Source organism: Narcine bancroftii, chromosome 4 (assembly GCF_036971445.1).
Source record: "Narcine bancroftii isolate sNarBan1 chromosome 4, sNarBan1.hap1, whole genome shotgun sequence".
In the NCBI taxonomy this organism is placed as follows: domain Eukaryota; kingdom Metazoa; phylum Chordata; class Chondrichthyes; order Torpediniformes; family Narcinidae; genus Narcine; species Narcine bancroftii.
In genome coordinates, this window is record NC_091472.1 from 98806071 (window position 1) to 98822840 (window position 16770).

The 16770-nt window shown below is 39.1% G+C and overlaps 1 protein-coding gene across 4 annotated transcripts in view; it reads left to right on the top strand.

Moving 5' to 3' along the window:
- Positions 1–10825, top strand: part of wtap (WT1 associated protein) — a 67049-nt gene extending 56224 nt beyond the window's left edge. For all 4 annotated transcript variants that reach the window (XM_069932160.1, XM_069932158.1, XM_069932159.1 and 1 more), the window contains 2 exons: positions 1056–1210; positions 9542–10825. In XM_069932160.1, the coding sequence (XP_069788261.1) occupies positions 1056–1210; positions 9542–10146 (760 nt within the window). In that variant the 3' untranslated portion in view covers positions 10147–10825. The remainder of the gene's footprint in view (positions 1–1055; positions 1211–9541) is intronic.
- Positions 10826–16770: the final 5945 nt, after the last annotated feature.

Consider the following 16770-nt stretch of genomic DNA (forward strand, 5'->3'; position numbering starts at 1 on the left):
GGGAGACAGTGGAGTTGGTATAGAGAGAATAGAATTATACCAGCATGCTTTGACCCTAAATTGTACCTGAACAATGTAGGTTCCTGTGCCTGAGCACTGCCAGTCTCATTCCTGTACTTTCAATAATGATATCAACACTAGTCATTCTGGTCCTTCCTCCTGTATCTGAACTCCTATTTAAAATTGGTGTTTTAGGGCAACATAGAATGAATTTGCTGTTTTGTTGCACAGGAGATCTCTGGTTTAGATTACAAAAGCTTGAAGACAATCATTTGGGGAGGGTGGTTTATTTTCAGTGCTTCCTTTTATATTAAATCACAAGGAAGGATTTTAGTTTAAACAATTTGAATGTTCATTAGGCTCTTTAAGGATTTTGTGACATTTGTTGGGTTGTACAACTTGCTTATGGTGCAAATCCACATGCACCAATGGCTCAAGCACAAACTGTCGTTCTTGTATATCAGCGGGCCATTGACATCATTAATCCTACCTAAATCCTTTACTGTCTTTGTCTAATGCATTTTATCAGGATATCACAAATCAGCAATATAAATCCCAGCTAATTTCTACCTTCTCCGTGCCACCTTCCCAAAACACACTGTATTAGCCTCCAATATTCCAGAGTTGAGACATCAAACTCCTTGACAAGGCTGGGATGTGTTCATTTGAATACCAACTTACGTGAGTTTACTGTTAATTATTTATGTACATAAATGCTTTGCTGGGTTTTTCCTCCCATGGTTAGGTTTTTAATGCAGTACACTTGTAATTTTTGTTAACTATGACATCATTTGTTATAAGATCTCTGAATATGTGAACTCCACATGGCCTTGTGGTTGCAACCAAATATCCTGCATGAACTGGTTGATGTTTACTTCCACTCTTGTGATTAAAAACATTTATGGGTTGTATTTGATCCTGGATTTGAAAATGGGATCCTACCAAAAGTGGATTAGAAATGTTTGGTCTTTAATAGTATGTGATCATGTTTGGTGAACTCCAGTTGATGAAGAACTGTTTATTCCCTCTGTGATGGTAAGTGTCTGTCTTTACAGCCAAACGGGGAAAAAGCTGATGGCCAAGTGTCGGATGTTAATTCAGGAAAACCAGGAACTCGGAAGACAGCTGTCCCAGGGACGCATTGCACAGCTGGAAGCTGAGTTGGCTCTTCAAAAGAAATACAGTGAGGAGCTCAAAAGCAGTCAGGATGGTGAGTGGTGTTCACTGCTGGGTTCTTGACTGTTTGTGTTGTGGTATGGTGACAGGATAAAGTTTTCTTACAGGAATAAATAGCTGTTTTTGCTCCTTGACTCAATTAATTTTCCCCACATTCAAAAACTGGTATTAAGGAATTGGATAGGCTTGCAGAGTATTAATTTATTTGATATTTTATTCCATGTTATTTCAACAAACTTTCTTAATTTTTAAAAATAGCACATGGTTAAATAAACGACACTCCACTGGGTCAGACTGTTGTGAGTTCAAGTTGATTTTAGGATGAACACAAGGGTAACATTTCAGTATAATTTTAAGTATGATGTGTTGTCCTATTTTGGGTGGTATGATTCAGGTAAAGAGTCTGAGGTCATATTCAAAGGAGAGCAATACCTTGTTAACATCTAGCAATCAGTTTCTACAGCTTGGGAAATGTAACCATCAGATCTGTTTAGAAATAAGTGTCTTTTTCGATTGACACTGCATTGTAAATCAAGTTGCAGCATATCTTTATTTAGTGAATTCTTAACATCAAACATTTATGGGAAAGTTCAGAATTTTCCGTGAATTGGGAAAGGTCACCCACCATCTTCTACCATAGCAAAAAAAATGTTGCTTAGCCCAGACAAATCAGAGTTAATTTAATTAATTTGCACAATACGACCAAGAAACATGCAGGAATATACTGCAGATGTATATTTGAACACTAAATGTAGGCCACACCATTCTCCAAAATTGGTGTGCACTGGTTAAAATCTTCCTGGCTTGTAGTGAAAATGTCAGAGAGTCAGTTGTGCAGCACAGGAATGATCCTTTCTGCCCACTACATCCTTGCTGATCTCTGCCCATCAACATAGAACAGCACAGGAATAGGCCTTTCAGTTCACAATGTCTGTCAGTTATTTTGCCAATAGATTATTATTGCATTCTTGATATAGCTATGACAGTCGAAGGACTCCTGAACTGCAGGAATGAAATGCAATTATAGACACTTAGAAAGCCACAGTCTAATTACAAAGTCGAGTTAGATCCAAATCAGGATATGCATAATGTAGAATGAAACCTGCCCCAGGTATTCTTGCACGATTGTCACCCATGTCCTTTGTGGAAGAGGTTGCAGGCTTCACTTTTACTGAAATACCATTGCTGAGTTGCAAAAACACATTTTGTACAGATGTTGGTGATAAAGGATCAAGTATATAGAGTGGATTTGGATCACAGTGGAGGCAGCTTTGTCCTAATTGAGGATTGTTGAAGCTCCATCATCAAAACAAGTGGGCAGTGTGATATTAATCTCATTATGGAAAGGTTCTGGGTTCTCAAGGTCAAGTCACTTTCTGTCTCCAACCTACACTAAGAACCACAGTGTTTTTGTGGCTGATCCAGTTGAATTTCTAGTCAGCTCTGACACCTCCTGTCGTTTCAAGAGAGTAAACTGACAAGAAAGTAATTGGCCAGATTGGATTTATCCTGATTTTTATGGGCAGGACAATTTTCTGTGCTGCTGTTGGACTGCAACATGTCTAGAGGCACAAATAGTTCTGGAATCCAAGAGTTGAACACTACAATTGGCATGTTCTCTGATCCTGTAGTTTTTACTGTATCCAATCCTCTCAGTTGTTTCTTAATTTTTTATGGCCTCTGATGGATGAAGATCTCTGGTGAAAGCCATAGTAGATCATCCAGTCAGTGCTTTTGGATCATCATGGTTGCCTTGTCCTCAGCTCTTGAATGCTGAACCCTGTGAAATTTTACTATTGGTTAATTGTTCACAGCTATTCAAAACTGGGTAGGACAGGATTGTGGAGTTTAGAGGTGATGCTTTGCTCATGGTAGTATTTGAGCCTTTTTATGTTGCTTCATTGTTTTAGTTAGTATCTGGTTAAAAAATAGTTGTAGAGAATTTTTGGATTTTAAGGAATTTGGGAATAGTACAGGAAAGTGGTACAGGACTAGAAGGCGAGCCATGAACTTAGTGGATGAGAGAGCTGACACACAGGTCAAATGGTAATCTTTTGGTCCTGTTTGTGTTTAAAATTAAATATTTCACTTGGCTAGCCCTCAGATCAGAATCAGATTGTCTGTCTGGCCTGCACTGAGTTTGGGTTTTTGAGGAGTGTGCACCACTGTTACAGGTATCATTGAAGTGGAGTCCTGCAAGATATGAAAATTCAATTGGTTAAGTCAATATTATGGACAGTCCTTGATGTACAGGTTATTAATTTAAAATTGTGGTTAATGTAGGACATTAAAATTATAACTGAAATGAAGATTATGATCCACATGGCCTTGTGGTTGCAACCAAATATCCTGCATGATTATGAAGACACTTGAATACAATTCTTTCAGAAGTATCCAATCATTTTTAAAATTATGAAGTGTTTTGAGAGTTGAGGCATTGTTTTCACCAGTTGATGAATTAGTTTTTTTTTCAGGGTATACACTGAAACATGGGAAGAATTCTTTCTCAGGAACACAAGTTTGAATAGGAGCAGGCATTAGCCATCTGATCTTCGGGTCTGCCACAGCATTCAATGCGATCATGACTAATCTGTGCCATTTTTCTTTAGTTCCAGTTCCCCAACCTTTTATTCCAAAATTAACCCAGTGAATTTCTTTTGGACTGCTCCACTGCCAGTTTATCCTTTCCCAAATAGCACAGTATTCCTGATGTGGCCAATATGCCGTTCTGACTACTTGTTGCAAGTGCCAACCTTTTGTGATTCATGGACAGGTACACCTAGATTGTTCTGGGCATCACTCTATCACATTTTCTTCCTTTTAGTATTTTTTTCCTCGAAAGAGCATACATTTCAAAGCATCAAAGTGCATTTTTTGCTCACTCAGTCAGCATTTCTGTATCCTGTTGCATTGTTCAGATATCATTGCAACATACCTTCACATGTTGTGCCATCTGCAAGCTAGCATACTTTACACTCTTGCCTCCCTTCCTCCAGGTCATAGATAGTAAATAATTTAGAATTAAGAACTGATCCCTACAGGCGCTCCAGTTAAATATTTCTAGGTAGAGAAAGCCACATTATTCCAATTATGTCATTTCAGAAATAGCCAATCCATATTATGACACTCCCCCAAAGATCAAGAGCTCTTGTGACATTGTTGAGGCAAAGTGGAATAATTTGTCCATCACTTATTGTCCTAGTGGTGAGACATTGCATGTGAATAAGTGATGGTCGTACCACGATTCCGTTAGGGAGGAATTTCCAGGATTTAGACTCTTAACAGTGAAGAATTGGCAATGTATGATGGTTTTCAGAACAATGCAGGATTTGAAAGCCTAAAGCTTTGAACTTATTTTTAATAAAATGTCTTGTGGATTTCACATGCTTTATTATTTTTTTCACCTGTATGCACTGTCTAAACTCATTAAGAATTTGAAATGTTCTTAATGTTTTATGCTAATAGGTTTGTTCTGAGAAACTTCTAATTATAGTTTCTCTCAAAGAAATTGTGAGGGAAGAAAATCTTATAATGGGCTTGACTTTTTAAAATGTGAATGTGATAATGTATTAACAATGGCTGAAGCATAAACATGGTGATTATGCAAGCCTTGGAATCCCACACTAATAAATTTCTGCTGAGAAATCTGCAGTTATGAGCTAGACAGGGTTAGGCTTTTCAAATAGGGCTGTTAGTCTTGCTGCGGGCAAAATAAGAGTGGACTTGCATGATAACAGGAAAAAGAGGAAAATATGAATATTCTTAATCAAATCTACTTAATCCTCAGAATCAGAATTTATTGTCATGAACAAATCATGAAATTTGTTGTTTTGCGGCAGCGTCATAGAGCAAACGTTCATATTATAACCATATTGCACCGTTACCTTTTATTTTTAAAAAACTAAAAATAATAGTGTACAAAAAGAAGGCAGTCTCTTTAGTTCATTGATTATTCAGGAATCTGATGGCAGCGGGGAAGAAGCTGTCCTTGTGCCATTGAGTGCTCATCTTTAGGCTCCTGTACCTCTTTCCCGATGGCAACAGAGTGAAGAGTCAATGGCCTGGGTGGTGGGGGTCTTTGAATATAGAGGCTGCTTTTTTAAAGTCACTACATGGAGATATCCTCGATGGAATGAGGTCTGGTGCCTGTGTTGTCGCAGGCTGAACTAACAACCCTCTGGAGTTTATTCTTGTCCTGGGAGTTGATGCCTCCATACCAGGCATTGATGCAACCAGCCAGAATGCTCTCCACAGTACACGTGTAGGAGTTTACGAGAGTCTTCAGTGACATACCAAATCTCCTCAGAGATTTTGCAGGCAATATTGCAGGCGAGCCTTCTTTGTGATTGCATCAATGTGGAGGCTCCAGATCCATGGAGACGTTGACACCCAGAATTTGAAGTTCTTGACCCTCTCCACTACTGAGCCCTTGATGAGGACTGAGTCGTGTTCTCCTGACTTTCTTCTGAAGTCCACAATCATCTCCTTGGTTTTGCCGATGTTGATCACAAGGTTATTGTCATTACACCATTCAATGAACTGATCTAGCTCCCTTCTGTACGCTTCCTCATTGCCGTTATGATTCTGCCAACAATTGTGGTGTCATCGGCAAACGGAGATGGCATTAGAATTGTGTCTGGCCACAGTCATGGATGTATAACAAGTAGAGCATTGAGCTCAGCACACATCCTTGAGGTGCACCTGTGTTGATAATCAGTGAGGAGACTTTGTTTCCAATTCATACTGACTGTGGTCTTCCAATGAGAAAGTCAAGGATCCAGTTGCAGAGGGGGTATAGAGGCCTAGAGTTTGTAGCTTCTTGTCCAGCATGAAGGGAATAATGGTGTTGAAGGCCGAGCTGTAGTTGATGAAGATCAGCTGTATGTATGAATTACTATTTTCAAGGTGATCCAGAGCTGAGTGGAGAGCCAGCAATATTACATCTGCTGTGGAGTGTTTGTAACGATAGGTGAATTTTAGTGGGTCCAGATCTTTGCTTAGGTACGTGTTAATTCTGGCCATGACCAGTCTCTCAAAGCATTTCAACACAGTAGTCATTGAGACAGCTCACACTGCTCTTGGGAACTAGGATAATTGATGCACTTTTGAAGCAGGTAGGAGGGAATCTCGGACTGCCGCAGTGAAAGGTTGAAAATGTCTGTGAACACTCCGGCTAGTTGGTTGGCGCAGATTTTCAGTGCCCTGCTGTCAGGGCCTGACGGCTTGCAAGGGTTCACCCTCTTGAATGATGTTTTGATGTCACCCTCAGAGACATATCACAGGGTCCTCAGCCTTTTCAGGGATTCTAATCGGCACTGCTTGGTTCTTCTTCTCAAAGTGGGCATACAATGTGTTCAGCTCATCGGGTAGTGATGTTGTGAAGTCTAATGTGAATTAGATGTCTGCTGATTTGATTATCTGTGATTTTAAAATAATTGAATTCATTATTTACACTAGTTGATGATTTACTGAAAACTGATTTGACCAGGGTAATCAGGATAGAGCATCCTTGAGGAAAAGAAGGTGCACAAAGAAATTGGGAACACAGATCTTAGAATAGAGTTGTAATTCAGAAGTAGGAGCAATCAAAAAGCAGGTTTAGAACACTGAAATATAAATCTGATTGATAAATTTGCTGAGCTGCAGGCAGATGCCTTTTGCCAAGAATTAAACTACTTTGACTATGGTTTTCCTCTGCACCTTGGATGCATAGTACAGCACAGCACAGTCTGGGTCCTTTGGCCCACAATGTTGCGTCGACCTAGATAAACCTATTCTAGCATCAATCTAACACTTGGCAACCTCAGCCCATAACCCTCTATTTTTCTTACATCCATCTCAAGCACCTTTTAAATGTCCTTATTGTACTCTCCTCCATAGCAACCCCCTGCAACTCATTCAAGGCTCCCATCACAGTATTTTAAAAAAAACTTCTGATGATATCTTCCTTGAACTTTCCTCCAGTCACCTTAAACAGATGTCTTTGGTATTGGCCATTGCTGCCCTGGGGAAAAGATCATGGCTGGCCACTTTATCTCTGCCTCTCACCTCAATAAAGATACCTCTCATTTGTCTGTGGCTTTGAAGAGTTAAAAGTCTGAGCTTGGTCAACCTTTCTTCAAAAGATACATTCTCCAATCCACACAACATCCTGGTAAATCATCATCCTGGTAAATCATCTTCAATCCGCACAGCATCCTGGTAAAGATACATTCTCCAATCCACACAGCATCCTGGTAAAGATACATTCTCCAATCCACACAACATCCTGGTAAAGATACATTCTCCAATCCACACAACATCCTAGTAAATCATCATCCTGGTAAATCATCTTCAATCCACACAGCATCCTGGTAAAGATACATTCTCCAATCCACACAACAACCTGGTAAATCATCATCCTGGTAAATCATCTTCAATCCACACAACATCCTGGTAAATCATCATCCTGGTAAATCATCTTCAATCCACACAGCATCCTGGTAAAGATACATTCTCCAATCCACACAACAATCTGGTAAATCATCATCCTGGTAAATCATCTTCAATCCACACAACATCCTGGTAAATCATCATCCTGGTAAATCATCTTCAATCCACACAACATCCTGGTAAAGATACATTCTCCAATCCACACAACAACCTGGTAAATCATCATCCTGGTAAATCATCTTCAATCCACACAACATCCTGGTAAATCATCTTCAATCCACACAACATCCTGGTAAAGATGCATTCTCCAATCCACACAACATACTGGTGAATCTCCTCTAAATCTTCCACATCCTTTCCATAATTAGGCTTCCAGAACTGAACACAATAATCTAAGTGTGGTCTAACCAGAGTTTTATACACCTGCAAAATTACCTTGCAGCTATCAATCTAATGTCGGCCAGCACTCTATAGACCTTCTTAATCATTTTATCAGTTTATTCAGCAATCTTGAATCTGTAAACTTGGTCACTGTCAAGGATCATGCCATTAACCCACTCTTTAGATTTTAATTTTTTTTATTTTTGAATTTAAACATACAGCACAGTAACAGGCCCTTTTGGCCCACAAGCCCGTACATCCTGCTTCTCTTTTCCCCCCACCCCTCAACGATGTCTACGGATATTCATGTTTTACTTCCATGGATCCTGTGCCTCATGACTTTTTCAATGATCCTACCATGGGGAACTTTGTCAAATTACTAAAATCCATATACACCACATCCACCTTTGTCCATTTCTTTTGTCACCTCTTCAAAAATGCATTTGGATTGGGTGAATTTTTTACTTGTATTTCCAACCTTCTTAGTGCCACATTCTACTTATTTTTCCAGTCAATTTTCTTCTACCTCTTCTATGACTCAATTTTTTTTTAATTGCCATTGCAGACCACTACTTTTCTTGAGTACTGGAGCTCTACTTGCTGAAATTTCTTTCTTGAGTTAACCCAATAAATCAATAGTTGATTCTACAAAAATAATTTGTATCACCTAATTTTATTTAAAATGTACTTAAATTGTGATTGGAGAAAATAAGGATAAATAAAATATCCTAAATATTTTTAAAATCCAGTTAGCAATCATTTCAACTTTGATGACTAGATTTGGCAAGGGATGGAAGTGGGATTTCCATTTCTGGCTGATATAATTTGGTTAGATCACTTCCATGCAACACAAAAAGTATGACATTTTGGGAAGCACACAGAGTACAGATCTAGCCCATGAGAAATGGATCGTTGAATCCAGATCTGATAAATCAAGTTGATTTTTTTTAACTGATTATCTTTCCATCTACTTTGATAGTTATATCAGTACATAATATCTTTTAGTTTGGGTAGGTATATATAGGTCGTCCCCAATTCATGGACCGATGACCTGTATTGTGCTGACATGTTCTGTTAATATAATTTGTTTAAATTAGTGGAAACCTTGATTAGCATAGCACACATGGTTTATTTTTCATGTTTTGATAAACGTCTGTCGACATATTTAGCCTAGAGAATCATGTATGATGATGCATTATTGTCTGTTGATAGCCAATTGATCCACAAAGCTTGAAAATGTAGAAACATTAATGTTTCAATAATCCTGGCCAATGCAGTTCTCTTGAAAAATATTAATGGAAAGCCAAAGTTTTCTTTCTGAGAAATTGACCTGGATATCTTACTATTTATTACTATTTCACATATATAAATATATTAATTTGGAGTTCACATTCAACGAGTTTGACAGGGCAGTGGAATTTCAGGTTATCTGCGTATGATTATTTTCAGAGGTATTAAATATTAAGATCTATGGTGGTCTGATACAGATGTTTTATATTTTGAAGGTGATCCTTGACTCCTCCCTACTGAATTGTTTTTTTTTCCTGTGTAGAGCTGAATGATTTTATTATCCAGCTGGATGAAGAGGTGGAAGGAATGCAAAGCACGATCATGGTTCTGCAGCAGCAACTGAAGGAAGCACGCCAGCAGTTGGCTCAACTTCAAGGACAACAACAGCTTCACCAGGTGCTACCCTCTAACACCTGTAGGACTCCAGTCCTTGAGCCTTCCGCACAAGCAGAAACCATTAGTAAAGACTGCAGCAGAATAGTCAATGGACCAAGCAATGGTGATTCGTCTCCGCAGGGGAGAGCAGCAGCTACTTACCAAGACAAGACTAATCTTTACAGAGAAGGAAGCAGCACAGAGGATGATTTTCCATCATCTCCTGGGAGTGGGAATAAACTTTCAAACCACAGTGAAGAGAGGCTGGACCGAGCAGGCAGCAGTAGCATGTATCAGCTAGGTCCTGGATATGAGAGTGTAGACTCCCCTACTGGTAGTGAGAACTCTCTTACTCAGCACTCAAATGATACAGACTCTATCAATGACCCTCAGGACGATAAACCACTTCTTGTGAAAGGTACTAGAACTATGGGTTCCCGTCATGTTCAGAATGGGTTGGACTCAGTCAGCACACAGGGGTCAGTTTTGTAACATTTAATGGGCTTTGTCTGCAGTCTTTTTTTATATAGTGTTATTTCATTTGGCTGACGGCTGTCCGGTGACTGATAAAGGTAGTGTGTAACTTCTGTTAAAAATTCAGCCTTTTTGTGTTTTGCTTTCTTGTAAAACTGTTGCAACTGTTTAATTTTTTTAAAGCATCATAATTGCATTGGCTGTTTCTGAAACGATGTTGATACATGTAGACCCGAGTTATTTTTATATGATTTAATTTGAATAAAATGTATTATAGCAACTTTAACATGGGAGAAATTGTGCAAAACTGGGAACAGTACATCAGAAGTCCAGTGGAATGTTAATTGCATTTTACCCCACCCCAGTATACAGTTCTGCAACAGAAAAAAGTTGCATCACCAATGTGTGCGATGATTATGTTAGCTTGCCAAATGCAGTAGTTACTTTTCCAAAGGAAGTTTGGATGTTGTACTTGGCATATTCAGGTTTTGTGTAGTTTGTATTAACTACAGTGACATTTTACACAATCCATGTGTGTGCATTTTCCCCAGTGACATGGCTGTGCTTAAAAAAAATAGTGTACATTGTTACCCAGTTTCTAGGCAAGAGTTGTTTCCTGTGTAATGCATATTCTGTGAAACCCCCAGAAATCCCTCACATGTACTGACCAAACTTAATAAAGTCTTTTAATAGCCGATATCTTGAACTTTACTCTATGGAGTTATTTGCGCTGCTTGTGATGTACAGAACAAGGTCTTTCTAGTTCATACATAATTTTTACTAAAAATATCGTTCTCTTGAGGATAGCCTTCATGGAATAAACCAAAATACTCTCTACCGTGTCACTGGAGTCTGGGGGGGTCATCTATTTTCTGTTGTTTTGAGCTCTTCTAACAGTGAAACTCAAGTGAAAAACATGTGGAATGCTCCAGATACAAATATAAATGCCCACAGGCGCATTGTTAATTGCTACATTATATCTGGAATTTCGATTGAACAACACAGGAAGTTATCACACCTGGTTGCTCTTTGGAGCTGCCTAATTAAACCATTACTATGCACAAAACAAGGCTCTTTAGAGTTCTCTGAAGTACAGCCCATTGATTGCATGGATTTGAGAAAAATGGCACTTTTGGGCAGCATGTCTACTTGTAGTTACTTGATTCATCTGATGTTTGTAATGTTTAAATCATTTCCTACTCCGTCCAGAAATTAAAACTTGGATGTAGCAAGCCCCACCCAACTTGACTGTTTAACTTTCTTATGAGCAGTGAACCTAATCCTGAGTAATGACCTTGTTTCCAAATCCTTTAGCTCCCTCTTCAGTCATTAATCTATTAGTACTTATGGTCTCTGTTTCACAATCCTTTTGACTTCATTATCCTGCTCCCTTATAAATCTGTCATCCATGACCTGCTTCTAGAGATTTATATCACTGAAACCAGCCAATGTAAAATTTAGAAAATACCAGTAGTCAGATATTTCAGTTAAAAAGAGGAATTGATACAGACATTTTTTTGCAAATTTCAGACTCTGAGTCAAAGAACCATCGGCTATTAATCTGAGCTAGCCCTAATAGGACTGAAATAAGGATATTCTTCACAGACCACAGAAGATTGAAGTTTAGAAAACTTTTGCAATTAAAAAATGCTAGGTTATTAGTTTTAAATTTGAGACTGACAACATTTTGTCAGCCAAAGATATGGAAGTAAGTCAGGCATTCTAAAGTCATAGTTTGTATCTCTTGGGAATATATGCACGTTTCTGTTATCGATGTACAGATTTTCTCTATGGTTATCAAAACTTGATTTTTCCAATTTCCAAGCAGCCAATTGTTTTTCAAGTTGAGGACCACTTTTGACCTTGACATTCCAATCAAAGGGGATCTTGCATTCTCCTTTTCTAAGGTTTGTTTTAGTTATTAAGATCACTTACAGTTTGGGTAATCACTTTGAAATGATCTGATTGCGACAATGTGATATTGTAGCAATATTTTGAATGAATTGCAAAGATTACAATGGATGGGAATGAAATGGAATGAGGCAGCTTATCAATTCCATTCCATTGTTCTTGTGAAGGCAGAATGGAAGTATCCACAGAAATCTAAAGGCACATGTTGGGTTAATTTTAAGGACAGGACCATGACATTGTTGCACTCAATCATCTGATGCATGTGATTGAGATGTATCTGATTGTCCTCAAAACAGTTGAGTTCCTGATTATTGGAACAAAGGAGTGGGGAGACAAATGGCGGGGAAATCAACAATGGCAGTTGTTAGGATAGTTGGTTACAACATCTTGTTGGAACTGATCATTGGTAACTTTGTTGCACTAATTATCAAGCTTCATGCTTGCATATATTTCATTTGTGGAGGACTCCTAAATGAAGTTGATATTGTGATGTGATCAGTGTGCATTGCCTTATGATGGAAGGAAGATCAATGAAGTAGCTGAAGGTGATTGAGTCCACAACGCTGCCCTGATATCCTGGTGCTGGGAATATTGAACAACAATATCCATCTTTTATGCAATGTTTGACTCCTTCCATAGGAGTGTTTTCCCCAAATGCCCATTTCACCAGGACTCTTAGTCAAGTTCTGCCTTTATGCCAGGGACAGTCACCCTTAGCTCATTCCTGGAATCTAGCTCTTTGTTCTCTATAGACCAGTTTGATGATGTCTGGAGGCAAGTGGTCCAGGCAAATCCCAAACTGGCCATCAGTGAGCAGATTATTGGCTTTCCTATGGATATAGTTTTTTTGGGGGGAAAAATACAAAATATTTAATTGAATCAAAACAAAGATAATGATAATAAATCTTCATTGGATTTTTTTTTCCACTAGGATAGCACAAAAGTGTAGACGGTCCCTGATTAGTGTAACAAGGGGATGTTCACGAGGCCTATAGCTGTTGGAAAGAAACTTCTTGAACTTAGGGTTGCTGGTCTTCAGCCATCTGCCTGAAGGTTGCAGTGAGAAGAGGTTGTGACCAGGGCTTTTATCTCATAGCTGCTAATCCAGGCAGCATTTTGGTATATCTCTTTCAAAGCTTCCACATCCTTCCTGTAATTGGGTGACCAGAATTGCACACACTATCTCAAGTTGGTCCAACTTAAGTTTTATATAGTTTCAGCATGACTTCCTTACTCTTATACTCTTTCCATCAATCAGCATAGCAGGTATTGCCACACTATTACAGTGCCAGTGAGTCGGGTTTGAATCTGGCACCCTCTGGAAGATGTCTGCAAGGAGTTCCTCCCACTCTCCAAAAACATATGGGTTTCATAGGTTAATTGACATGCTGTATTTTGGCAGCATGGGCTCGTAAGGCAGAAGGGTCTATAAACTGCAAAGTACGTCTTTTTTAATCTCCTATGCTGCTTTACTACCCTATCTGCATGGCTACTTTCAGGGATCTGGCCAGGACATTGATGTGGATCCAATGAAACACAAAATGTCTGCAGTTGTGATTGTAATCAAAACACAGAAATACTGGAGGAACTCAGCTGGTCTTACCTGATGTCTGTCTTTTCAGTCACACCTTGAGGAAGGGCTCTGGCCTGAAATGTCAGTAATATTTGCTTCCTGTGGACTCTGCAAGACCAGCTGAGTTTCTCCAGCATTTCTGTGTTTTGACATGTAGATATTCCTGGTGAGTAATAATTTGGCTTTTAAATATCATGATGTTGAATTTGTGTGAATTTATCAAGATGAGGACAGAAAGCATTGGAAAGAGTGATTTGAAGTTACTAAATACTAGTTGTGATATTGGGCATGGTATAAAGAAATTAGGTGAGAGAAATGTGGGTTATTACCTTAACTGAGAGGTAGCCTGCATATAGACAGGAAAAATCACATCTGTTGAAATGAGGTGGAAGGTTAATTCATGGAATGTATTGAGGAACCATCCAGGGAAAAATTCTATTTTGGATCTTGTTTTGTAAAAGAGTTTATACAGCACAGGAACAGGCCCTTCAGCCCAACTTGTCTTTGACAACCATGGTGCCTTCCTTAACCTGTGATTAGCCCACATTCCTATCAATCTATCTATCTAAACGTCTTTTAAACATTGTAATTGTACCTGCCTTTATCACTTCCTCGGATAGTTTCTCCCATTTCCCCACTACCTTCTGTGACAGAGTATATAGATATGTTTTTGGGAGATAAATTGGGAAAGGTTTGTTAGAGTAGGTTACATATAAACACTTTAAAACAAATCTTACTTAAAAGATGAGCTCTGCTCATGCTAGACATATCGGCCTTTCAGCTTTTGCAAGAGCTTTGGAGAGTGCCCAAGAGACTTCACTACTGTATTGTTGTTTACAAAAGGCAACAGATGAAAGATCTTGTTGGAGCTGCATTTTTTCTGGAAGAGAATTTGTTCTAAGAGGGTCATGTGGTTTTGCAAGCGGAAAGTGTCAAACAGGCTTTCTCTCAGTGAGAGAGAGAGAGAGAGATCACTTCTACAATGTTACAGCCAGCAGAAGTAGCTGGGACTGGAACAGGACAAGCTGGCAAGCTTGTGGAAAGCCCCATTTGAAAGATGGCTTGGTCAAAGCCCTTGTGGTTCATGCAAGAGGAGAGGACTGGCTGTCTAAAGTTTCTCTTGGAATAAGGGAAAACAAAAAGGAACTCTGTGGTGACCTGAAAGAAAGAGGTTATCATCTGGAGAACCCTGAAGGGGCAAGTTTCTTTGGCAAGACACTGAAGTGGCTGATGGAAGTAAATGTACAACAATCTCTGAAAACTGACAAGAACCTTCCTGAGCAGTAACTATTTAACTTTCAAGCACCAAAGCCTGACTTTATAAATGTTAAATTCTGTGCACAGTATAAGAATTGCCTGCAACCAGTAAACTTGGAGGAATAAGAAGTGAGATTGGACTGTGAACCAAAGAACTTTTCTGAACTTACACACACATGTGCTTAGAATTAGAAGGGGGTTAAGTTAGTTTAAGTACGTCAATAGTGATAAGTTAAAGTTTGATTCTATTTTCATATTTAAAGATAATTAAAAGCAACTTTTGTTTAATTAACCATTTGTCTTGGTAAATATCTATTGCTGCTGAGTTTATGGGTTCTCTCGGCTCGTAACACGTCTGTGTGGGGGGGGGAAAAAATGTGTCCTTCAGGTCCCCTTTAAATTAAACCTATGCCCCCTAGTTTTAGATTCTCCTATCATGGGGGGGGGGGGGGATAAAAAAACTGATATTATCCAAGTTATCTATGATTTTCTAAACCTCCATAAGGTCCCCACTCAACTGTCTTTGCTTGCAACCTATCCAAACTCTCTTTGAAATTCAAGTCCTCCAGTCCCAGAAACATAAAACAAAGATATTTGTAGCACAGTAAGGCCCTTTGGCCCACAGCGTTGTTCTGACCTAATAACCTGCCCTAGCTGCTAAGAATTTCCCTACTGCATAACCCTCCATTTTTCTTAGTTCTATGTACACATCTAATAGTCAATTAAAAGATCCCATTGTGCTGGTCTCCACCATTGTTGCCAGCAGTGCATTCCACGCACCCACTGGTCTGTGTGGAAAAACCTACCTCTTATACCCCTCCCAGTACTTTCAAGTATTTCAGCCCAGGGAAAAATACTCCAGTCATTTACACAATGCCTCTTATCATCTTGTACACCTCTATTAAGTTACCCCTCATTCTCTGTCACTCCAAAGAGAAGACCAAGTTCATTCAACCTATCCTCATAAGGCATACTCTCCAATCTAGACAGCATCCTTGTATATCTTTCTGCATCCTTTCTATAGCATCCACATCCTTCCTATAGTGAGGTGACCAGAACTGAAAACAATATTCCAAGTGGGGTCTAACTAAGGATTTATATGGCTGCAACATTACCTTGTGGCTCTTGAACTCGATTCCACGATTCATGAAGGCCAATATAACATCTTCATAACACTTTCAACCTGTCGGCACCTTTGAGTGTCCTATGAAGACGGATCCCAAAATCTCTTAGTTTGTCCACACTGCTCAAAGTCCTCCCATTGACGTTGTATTCTCCCTTCAAATTTGACCTACCTAAAGGAACCATTTCTCATTTTTGTGGGTTAAAATCTATCTGGCATATCAGCCCAGCTCTGCATCCTATCACTGTCCTATTGTAACTACTAGCAACCCTTCAGATTATCCACACCGCCACCAATCTTCATGCCTTCTGCATATTTACTAAGATACCCTTCCACTTCTTCATCAGGTCATTAATAAAAATCACAAAGCAGAATACGAACCATCTACAACCACCCTCTGCCTTCTGAGAGCAAGCCAATTATGTATCCACAAAGCAAGGCCTCCTTGGATTCCATACCTCTTTGCTTTCTGAATGGGCCTTACATGAGGAAGCATTTTTGCAATTTTTTTTCCACACACCTTCTATCTTAATCACATTCCTCCTAGACTACAGTGACCAAAACTACACACAAAATGTGGTCTCAACAACGTATTGTGCAGCTGTTGTAATGACATCTCAACTCTTGTGTGTGTAGTCAAAGAATTGCTGGAAGAATTCAGCAGGTCAGACAGCAGCCATGGGTAGGAATGGTCATTCAATGTTTTGTCTGAACTCTATCAAGACTAAGATAGAATATGAAAAGTTTCATATTATAGGAGAGAAAAAAACTCAAGAAG